A 9,952-nucleotide genomic window follows, 5' to 3' on the forward strand; every position below is an offset into this window, starting at 1 on the left:
CAAGATGAACTTTAACAGGGAGAAATGTAAAGTATTGCACTTGGGCAAAAAAAATGAGAGGCACAAATACAAGATGGGTGACACCTGGCTTGAGAGCAGTACATGTGAAAAGGATCTAGGAGTCTTGGTTGACCACAAACTTGACATGAGCCAACAGTGTGACGCAGCAGCTAAAAAAGCCAATGCAATTCTGGGCTGCATCAATAGGAGTATAGCATCTAGATCAAGGGAAGTAATAGTGCCACTGTATTCTGCTCTGGTCAGACCTCACCTGGAGTACAGTGTCCAGTTCTGGGCACCACAGTTCAAGAAGGACACTGACAAACTGGAACGTGTCCAGAGGAGGGCAACGATGCCTTATGAGGAACGGCTAAGGGAGCTGGGCATGTTTAGCCTGGAGAAGAGGAGGTTAAGGGGTGATATGATAGCCATGTTCAAATATATAAAAGGATGTCACATAGAGGAGGGAGAAAGGTTGTTTTCTGCTGCTCCAGAGAAGCGTACATGGAGCAATGGATCCAAACTACAAGAAAGAAGATTCCACCTAAACATTAGGAAGAACTTCCTGACAGTAAGAGCTGTTCGACAGTGGAATTTGCTGCCAAGGAGTGTGGTGGAGTCTCCTACTTTGGAGGTCTTTAAGCAGAGGCTTGACAACCATATGTCAGGAGTGCTCTGATGGTGTTTCCTGCTTGGCAGGGGGTTGGACTCGATGGCCCTTGCGGTCTCTTCCAACTCTATGATTCTATGATTCTATGATTCTATGACTGTAAACTCTTCCAATATGCAGTTACATGCCCAGAAATGGAAACAAGAGGAAATGCTGACTATTGAAGATTGGAGACTGAAACTGACAGACTATGCAGAATTGGACAAGCTAACTGGGGAAATTAGATATCTTAAGGACCAAAAGTTCATCGAAGACTGGGGGAAATTTGTAGAATATCTGAAAAATACATGTGATGTGCAAACAACGTTAGTGATACAGTGGTGCCCCGCAAGACGAATGCCTCACAAGACGAAAAACTCGCTAGACGAAAGAGTTTTCCATTTTTTGAGTCGTTCCGCAAGACGAATTTCCCTATGGGCTTGCTTTGCAAGACGAAACGTCTTGCGAGTTCTTGCGAGTTTGTTTCCTTTTTCTTAAAGCCGCTAATAGCCGCTAAGCCGCTAAGCCGCTAATAGCCGTGCTTCGCAAGACAAAAAAACCGCAAGACGAAGAGACTCGCGGAACGGATTAATTTCGTCTTGCGAGGCACCACTGTATTTCAAGAAGCACTGTGAAATTTGAGATGTATTGTTATAAAAAATAATAGAAGTGGGAGGGAAGACTAAAAACAATACTAAGGAGAAGGAATGCGTAATTAAGAGGTAATGATGGATGATTGTCAGAGAAGCTGAAGGAAGTCCAAAAAGAGAGAATTTATTTGTTAAAAATTGGATAAAATTGTATATCTGTGTTGTAAATCAATAAAAATTATTATAAAAAAACACAAGTGAACAGCAGAGAACCGGCACGAGTAACGCTGACACCAAACCCTACATACATTAAGCAAAATAGAAACAGGTTCACCACACTTTCTCATCCTGGTCTTCTTTTATCTTCTTTCAGCTGCCTATGGTTGTGAAGGAGATTTATAACCATCTCCACCAGATCTCCGACACCCACACTAAGGATCAGACGCTTTCGGCTATTGTCAGCCTAGCCACCAAGCGCCTGCAGCCGGTCGTAGACAGCCTGTTGGACTGCTCGATGGAGTGTGATGAGTAAGTTTTTGTGATGTGAAAATGGGGAGGGCTAGATTTAAGGGGTTTCTTAATTTATATTTATTTATATTGAATTTCGTACTTGCAAAAAATTGTGCTCCAAGTTGTGGTTTCTTTCTTTGCTAATGTATGTGCAATATAAAGAAAATATCAAAGGCCTGACTTTTTTTAAGAAAAGGAAAAATGAAAAATTCTGTTTTGAAAAATTGCAGAAGTGCCGCAGAGATCTGGAAGGCGCTGGTTGCCAATCAGTATTCCAGCGTCAAGCTGCTGAGACCCCTCCTGAAAAGGCTGCAGGATGCAGACCCCAAAGCGGAAGTCACTTCCAGGCGACACAGCACTTCTCAAATGCCAATGGCGGTCAGTTTCTCTCTCCTGGATTGTTTTGAATGGGAGCTGGATGGGGCTGGGGGCTTCTTGCTGAGTGAGATGGACCGAGGCTCTGAGTCGCGTCTGAGTCTGAGATCTTGATCTGACGATGACCTCTGCTGAATGCCGTTCTCCTCTCCTTGTCCCTCCAGGCTACCAACGCTCTGTGTCATATCCTGTCGTTCCCTGAGGCTGCAGGTATCCTGAAGAGCAAGTTCCACCACCTGCTCTTTGCACTTAGCACTCAGATCTGTTTTGTCCATGAGGCGAGAAGAAGAGGTTCGAGGGCGTCAAGTCTAATCCCGGAGCCCTCTTCGCATCTCGATCCGCTGACGTGAGGGACCTGCTAATGCATTTGGGGGGGCCCTCCCTTCTCTCTCTGACCCATAGGCTCAGCCCTCCCCCAAGAGATAGGCTTCATTTGGACATGGAGGTTCTGCTTAGGTTAGATAGCTAGGAGACCCAGGCTTCCCCAACCCCTGTGCTCTTCAGTCGCTTTGGACCACAACTGCCACCAGCCCCAGCCAGCATAACTGGGCTGAAGATGGGAGTTGTAGCCAAGGACACTAGGATGGGAGAGGATGCTGGAGGCTCTCCCGCACGATGGGCTGATTTGGGTGTGGTGGGACTCACGTGTCATGAAACCTTAAGTCTCCATCACAGCCAAAAGGTTGCCGCTTGTGCTGGAAACATGGGGGAGGCTGCAGGGGGTGATGGTTGGGGTTGGACTGCAAGATGTCAAGGACCTAAAACTCCCCAGATGAACATACCCAGACCTTGTGCTCATCATCGGAAGCCCCTCTTCACGTGTGCCTCCTCCACACAAGAATGGGGCCTTTTCTGTGGTGGCTCCCCATTAGTGGGTTGCTCTCCCCAGAGGGGCTTGCCTGGTGCCTTTAGATGCCAGGCAAAAATGGTCCTCTTCAATCAGGCCATTGGCTGATTAACCTCCTATGCCCTTTCAACTGTGTTTGTTGGAGGGAGAGGAGTTATTGGTTTGCTTTGGTTCTTGTTTTTATTCTGTATTTTGTGCTTTTTAACTTGCATTTTTATGTTGTGAACTGCTCGGAGATCTACAGGTGAAGGGCAGTATACAAATTTTAAAAATATAATCTTCTTAATTCCTTCACTTGACTCAGGATCGCTGTGCAGGCCCTGAAACAACTGATTGGGCGTCTTGAATACCTTGACGATTTAGAGTTTTTGGGGTTGCAAAGCTGCTGGGATATGCTGTCAAGTCCAGAAAGCTTTTTCAAAGGCATTCGTCTTCTGGCAAGGTAAGAAGGTGAAAAGGACTGGCAGGTGAGGCATGAAGAGCAAGGCCTGCTTTCTGGGGAAATGGGGATAAACTTCTTATTTATTTCAGAAAATGTACCATATTGTTCACTCTATAAGACGCAATTTTCCCCTCCTAAAAAGTAAGGGGAAATGTGTGTGCGTCTTATGGAGCGAATGCAGGTGGGAGGCTCTGCTCAGCGTTCAAGTAACCTGGTGGTGGTGGTTGTTGTGCAGGAACACTGAGCGGTTCTTCCTGCCAGCTTCAGGCTTGTGAATCCTTTGCTCTTACTCTTATGTTTCAGGACCTTGTTCAGCTCCTCGACCAAAGAGTACAGGAGGATTTCCCGATTGGCACGTGAATATATGTGCTCTCCAAACAATAAAAAGAGAGCCATCGGCATGGCGTTTTACTTTGAGGTAGGAACTGGAAACAGGGAATGCCTGTTCTAATGTCTCTTTTATATATATATATAAATATCTATTAAGATTTTACAAATTATATCAAACAAAACAATACACACAAACACAAAAAAAGAACAAGTATAATTTCAAAACCTTATTTTCTTAAAACTTACTTCACCGACCTCCTCATACCTCCCCTTTCTGCATTCCTATTTCAAATATTTAGTTCAGCAAATCCTCACCCTTAATTTTATCTAATTGTCGACCTTTCTTTTCTTTTAACTTAATCTTTACAGCTGTACTCCATTTAATTTCTAAAACCACATCATTCTAGCACTCATTAATTTTACAATGTTTCTTAAGATAGTTCTTAAATTTCTTCCAATCTTCTTCCGCCGTCTCTTTCCCCTGGTCCCAGATTCTGCCAGTCATTTCTGCTAGTCCCATATAGTCAATCACCTTCATCTGCCATTCTTCCAAGGTGGGTAGATCTTGTGTCTTCCAATACTTTGCGATGAGTATTCTTGCTGCTGTTGTAGCATACATAAAGAATGTTCTATCTTTCTTTGGCACCAATTGGCCAACAATGCCCAGGAGAAAGGCCTCTGGTTTCTTAAGGAAGGTATATTTAAATACCTTTTTCATTTCATTATATATCATTTCCCAGAAAGCCTTAATCCTTGGGCACGTCCACCAAAGGTGAAAAAAGTACCTTTAGTTTCTTTACATTTCCAACATTTATTATCAGGCAAGTGGTAATTTTTTGCAAGCTTGACTGGGGTCATGTACCACCTATAAATCATTTTCATAATATTTTCCTTTAAGGCATTACATGCCATAAATTTCATACCGGTGTTCCACAACTGTTCCCAGTCAGCAAACATAATGTTATGACCAATATCTTGTGCCCACTTTATCATAGCTGATTTCACTGTTTCACCTTGTGTATTCCATTTCAACAGCAAGTTATACATTCCTGACAAGTTCTTAGTATTGGGTTCTATCAGTTCTGTTTCTAATTTTGATTTTTCCACCTGGAAGCCAATTTTCCTGTCCAACTTAAAAACCTCCATTATTTGGTAATAATGGAGCCAGTCTCTCACTTTGTCTTTTAATTTCTCAAAACTCTGCAATTTAAATTTATCCCCCTCTTGTTCCAAAATTTCCCAATATTTCGGGCCTTTTGGCATCCATATTGAGTTTTTTCACAGCCTTAGCTTCCATTGGCGACAACCACCTTGGGGTTTTATTTTCCAACAGGTCTTTATATCTAATCCAGACATTATATAATGCTTTCCTGACAATATGATTTTTAAAAGCTTTGTGAGCTTTAACCTTATCATACCATAAATATGCATGCCACCCAAAAATATTGTTAAAACCTTCTAAATCCAAAATGTCTGTGTTCTCAAGAAGCAGCCAGTCTTTCAACCAGCAGAAAGCTGCTGATTCATAGTAAAGTTTAAAGTCCGGCAGGGCAAATCCCCCTCTTTCTTTTGCATCAGTTAAAATCTTAAGTTTTATTCTGGGTTTCTTTCCCTGCCAGACAAATTTCGAGATATCTTTCTGCCACTTCTTGAAACAATCCATCTTGTCCACGATTTGCAATGTTTGAAACAAAAACAACATTCTAGGCAATACATTCATTTTGATCACAGCAATATGGCCCAACAGTGAAAGCTTCAAATTTGACCATATTTCTAGATCCTTTTTTACTTCCGTCCAGCATTTCTCATAATTGTCTTTAAATAAATTCACATTTTTAGCTGTCATGTTAATCCCCAAGTATTTCACTTTCTTAACCACAGTTAAACCCGTTTCATTCTGGAACCTCTCCCTTTCAGTAACTGTTAAATTTTTCTCTAATACCTTAGTCTTTAATTTATTCAGTTTAAATCCTGCGACTTGACCAAACTCTTGAATTAATTCTAAGACTCTTTTAGTACTAGTGTCTGGCTCTTGTAATGTAAGTACCAAGTCATCTGCGAATGCTCTCAGTTTGTACTGTTTAACTCCGACCTGTACCCCTTTAACCAGCTGGTCCCTTCTAATCATGTTCAGCAAAACCTCCAGGACCGATATAAAAAGCAATTATTTCTAATGTTTCTTATGGTTTCTTTATTCCTCGCAATTTAACTGTCAAATGTTCTTTAGCATTTACACATTTTTTATTTAATTGTACAACTTCAGCTGCATTCACTGCTATCATGTCTAATATATATGGACAATGTTTTTTGATAGAAGATGAATGCATACATAATAAAAGATGCACTTACAGTGGCTTTGCTCCAACTTAGGGGATGTCTGACTCCGATACGGACACTTCCATGACCTAGTGCGCAAGTTACTGCAGGCAGCAATCATACAGGTATTCCGTTAATGGATGGACAAGTCTTCACCTTTGGAAGGCTAAGATTTTTCTTAAAATTACATTTTTATATGTACTATTGGAAACACCTTAAAGCTGGTATAAGTTCATATGTATTTATTTTTGCCTGCTTTAAAGATTGATTTTTGTGTGTCTGCTGGTTTATTATATATCTTTTTTTCTCTTTGTTCCGCTATGTATCAGGGTGGGGAGACTAATAATAATAATAATAATAATAATAATAATAATAATAATCCTTTGCTCATCCAAATAAGCTGTTTTCATTTATTTATTGAGGCCACTAAGTCTTTGAACGGAAGAGATTTCTCCAGTTTCAAGCCTCATCTCATGCTCTTTATGAGCCAAGTCCAAACCCTCCTGCAGTTCAGACCCAGCTTAGGATGTGTTTGCTTCAGCATGATTCCAACCAGCTCATACTCCTTCCTTCCCTTTCCCACCAAAATGTACCTGACTGTGAGAGCAGAGGCGAATTAGATTGGGAGGGCCATGCCCAGCCCTAGAGGTTGGAATGCGGAGTCCAGGCCCACCAGAAACCAGCGGAGAACTCCATAGTTCCAAATGGAAGCACCAGCCTAGCTTCTGCTGTGGCCAGATTGGGATGAGAAGGGGCAGGAGGGGTCATGCGTGGCTGGGTGCTTCTTGATGAAGACCATTGAATTGAAGTGAGCTGCTTTGGGGGCCAACCTGAATCAATCCCAAAATAACCCGTTCAAGAGGTGCTTTTTAGAAACTGAGCTCACAGCCTAACTGTAAAACCATGACATTATATGCTTATGAAATACATGATATAAGGGGGGGCAGCTCCATGGGTCACAAAAAGCCTGGGGGTCAAAACAAGGCAACACCTTCTCAGGTGAATATCAGGCTTGAGTCCATAAATGTTGCTCGACTTTATCTGGTGTCACTTAGGCTCTACCTGTTAGACCACCCGTGCTGCCGCCGCCGCTCGGCCCGTGAGACCGCCCGTGCTGCCGCCGCCGCTCGGCCCGTGAGATTGCCCGTGCTGCCGCCGCCGCTCAGCCCGTGAGACCGCCCGTCCTGCCGCCGCCTCCCTGCCCGTGAGACTGCCCGTCCTGCCGCCGCCGCCCGGCCCGTGAGACCGCCCATGCTGCCGCCGCCGCTCGGCCCGTGAGACCGCCCGTCCTGCCGCTGCCGCTCAGCCCGTGAGACCGCCCGTCCTGCCGCCGCCGCCCGGCCCGTGAGACCGCCCGTCCTGCCGCTGCCGCCCGGCCCGTGAGACCGCCCATCCTGCCGCCGCCGCCCGGCCCGTGAGACCGCCCGTCCTGCCGCCGCCTGGTCCGTGAGACCGCCCGTGCTGCCGCCGCCGCCCGGCCCGTGAGACCACCCGTGCTGCCGCCGCCGCCCGGCCCGTGAGACCGCCCGTCCATCCGCCGCCGCCCGGCCCGTGAGACCGCCCGTACAGCCGCCGCCGCCCGGCCCGTGATAACGCCCGTCCTGCTGCCGCCGCCCGGCCCGTGAGACCGCCCGTCCTGCCGCCGCCACCCTGCCCGTGAGACCGCCCCGTGGTGCCGCCGCTGCCCGGCCCGTGAGACCGCCCGTCCTGCCGCCGCTGCCCGGCCCGTGAGACCGCCCGTCCTGCCGCCGCCGCCCTGCCCGTGAGACCGCCCGTCCTGCTGCCACCGCCTGGCCCGTGAGACCGCCCGTGCTGCCGCCGCCGCCCAGCCCGTGAGACCTCCCGTCCTGCCGCCGTCGCCCGGCCCGTGAGACCGCCCGTGCTGCCGCCACCACCCTGCCCGTGAGACCGCCCGTGCTGCCGCCGCCACCCGGCCCGTGAGACTGCCCGTGCTGCCGCCGCCACCCGGCCCGTGACACCGCCCGTCCTGCCTCCGCCGCCCGGCCCGTGAGACCGCCCGTCCTGCCTCCGCCGCCCGGCCCGTGAGACTGCCCGTCCTGCCGCCGCCGCCCGGCCCGTGAGACCGCCTGTCCTGCCGCCACCACCCTGCCCGTGAGACCGCCCGTGCTGCCGCCGCCTGGCCCGTGAGACCGCCCGTCCTGCTGCCGCCGCCTGGCCCGTGAGACCGCCCGTGCTGCCGCCGCCGCCCGGCCCGTGAGACCGCCCGTGCTGCCGCCACCTCCCTGCCCGTGAGACCGCCCGTGCTGCCGCGGCTGCCCGGCCCGTGATACCGCCCGTGCTGCCGCCGCCGCCCGGCCCGTGAGACCGCCCGTGCTGCCGCCGCCGCCCGGCCCGTGAGACCGCCCGTCCTGCCGCCGCCGCCCGGCCCGTGATACCGCGCGGCCTGCCGCCGCCGCCCGGCCCATGAGACCGCCCGTCCTGCCGCCGCCGCCCGGCCCGTGAGAACGCCCGTCCTGCTGCCGGCGCCCGGCCCGTGAGACCGCCCGTGCTGCCGCCGCCGCCCGGCCCGTGAGACCGCCCGTGCTGCCGCCGCCGCCCTGCCCGTGAGACCGCCCGTGCTGCCGCCGCCGCCCGGCCCGTGAGACCGCCCGTCCTGCCGCCGCCTCCCTGCCCGTGAGACCGCCGGTCCTGCCGCCGCCCGGCCCGTGAGACCGCCCGTCCTGCCGCCGCCGCCCGGCCCGTGAGACCGCCCGTCCTGCCGCCGCCGCCCGGCCCGTGAGACCGCCCGTGCTGACGCCGCCGCCCGGCCCGTGAGACCGCCCATCCTGCCGCCGCCTCCCTGCCCGTGAGACCGCCGGTCCTGCCGCTGCCGCCCGGCCCGTGAGACCGCCCGTCCTGCCGCCGCCGCCCGGCCCGTGAGACCGCCCGTCCTGCCGCCGCCTGGTCCGTGAGACCGCCCGTGCTGCCGCCGCCGCTCAGCCCGTGAGACCGCCCGTCCTGCCGCCGCCTCCCTGCCCGTGAGACCGCCCGTCCTGCCGCCGCCCGGCCCGTGAGACCGCCCGTCCTGCCGCTGCCGCCCGGCCCGTGAGACCGCCCGTCCTGCCGCCGCCGCCCGGCCCGTGAGACCGCCCGTCCTGCCGCCGCCGCCTGGTCCGTGAGACCGCCCGTGCTGCCGCCGCCGCCCGGCCCGTGAGACCGCCCATCCATCCGCCGCCGCCCAGCCCGTGAAACCGCCCATACAGCCGCCGCCGCCCGGCCCGTGAGACCGCCCGTCCTGCCGCCGCCGCCTGGTCCGTGAGACCGCTCGTGCTGCCGCCGCCGCCCGGCCCGTGAGACCGCCCGTCCATCCGCCGCCGCCCAGCCCGTGAGACCGCCCATACAGCCGCCGCCGCCCAGCCCGTGAGAACGCCCGTCCTGCTGCCGCCGCCTGGCCCGTGAGACCGCCCGTCCTGCCGCCACCACCCTGCCCGTGAGACCGCCCGTGGTGCCGCCGCCGCCCGGCCCGTGAGACCGCCCGTCCTGCCGCCGCCGCCGGGCCCGTGAGACCGCCCGTCCTGCCGCCGCCGTCCTGCCGGTGAGACCGCCCGTCCTGCTGCCACCGCCTGGTCCGTGAGACCGCCCGTGCTGCCGCCGCCGCCCGGCCCGTGAGACCACCCGTGCTGCCGCCGCCCGGCCCGTGAGACCGCCCGTCCATCCGCCGCCGCCCAGCCCGTGAGAACGCCCGTCCTGCTGCCGCCGCCCGGCCCGTGAGACCGCCCGTCCTGCCGCCACCACCCTGCCCGTGAGACCGCCCGTGGTGCCGCCGCTGCCCGGCCCGTGAGACCGCCCGTCCTGCCGCCGCCGCCCGGCCCGTGAGACCGCCCGTCCTGCCGCCGCCGTCCTGCCGGTGAGACCGCCCGTCCTGCTGCCACCACCTGGCCCATGAGACCGCC

At 53.2% G+C, this 9,952-nt stretch overlaps 1 protein-coding gene across 3 annotated transcripts; it reads left to right on the forward strand.

The window, feature by feature from the left end:
• Nucleotides 1-1,520: 1,520 nt before the first annotated feature.
• LOC308585920 (maestro heat-like repeat-containing protein family member 7) lies at nt 1,521-6,984 on the forward strand. 3 transcript variants are annotated; one of them, XM_081192028.1, is made up of 7 exons: nt 1,521-1,767; nt 1,980-2,127; nt 2,289-2,470; nt 3,276-3,413; nt 3,717-3,831; nt 6,114-6,184; nt 6,460-6,984. In XM_081192028.1, exons 1-6 carry the CDS (start codon nt 1,619-1,621, stop codon nt 6,150-6,152), a joined length of 771 nt encoding a protein of 256 aa, XP_081048154.1. In that variant the 5' UTR covers nt 1,521-1,618; the 3' UTR covers nt 6,153-6,184; nt 6,460-6,984. The 3 variants fall into 3 exon arrangements, with proteins under 3 accessions (XP_081048154.1, XP_081048155.1, XP_081048153.1); XM_081192029.1 differs by having other exon boundaries at nt 6,482-6,984; XM_081192027.1 differs by having other exon boundaries at nt 6,114-6,984.
• Nucleotides 6,985-9,952: the final 2,968 nt, after the last annotated feature.

The sequence above is a fragment of the Podarcis bocagei genome (assembly GCF_964188305.1).
Source record: "Podarcis bocagei genome assembly, chromosome: 4".
In the NCBI taxonomy this organism is placed as follows: Eukaryota; Metazoa; Chordata; class Lepidosauria; order Squamata; family Lacertidae; genus Podarcis; species Podarcis bocagei.

Excerpts from the sequence above, each read along its gene's own strand:
- LOC308585920 (XM_081192027.1), top strand. The coding sequence starts at position 1,619 with ATGGTTGTGAAGGAGATTTATAACCATCTCCACCAGATCTCCGACACC. Across the intron at positions 2,128-2,288 it reads CTTCTCAAATGCCAATGGCG|GCTACCAACGCTCTGTGTCA; the intron begins GTCAGTTTCTCT and ends TTGTCCCTCCAG. Across the intron at positions 2,471-3,275 it reads TCGCATCTCGATCCGCTGAC|GATCGCTGTGCAGGCCCTGA; the intron begins GTGAGGGACCTG and ends CACTTGACTCAG.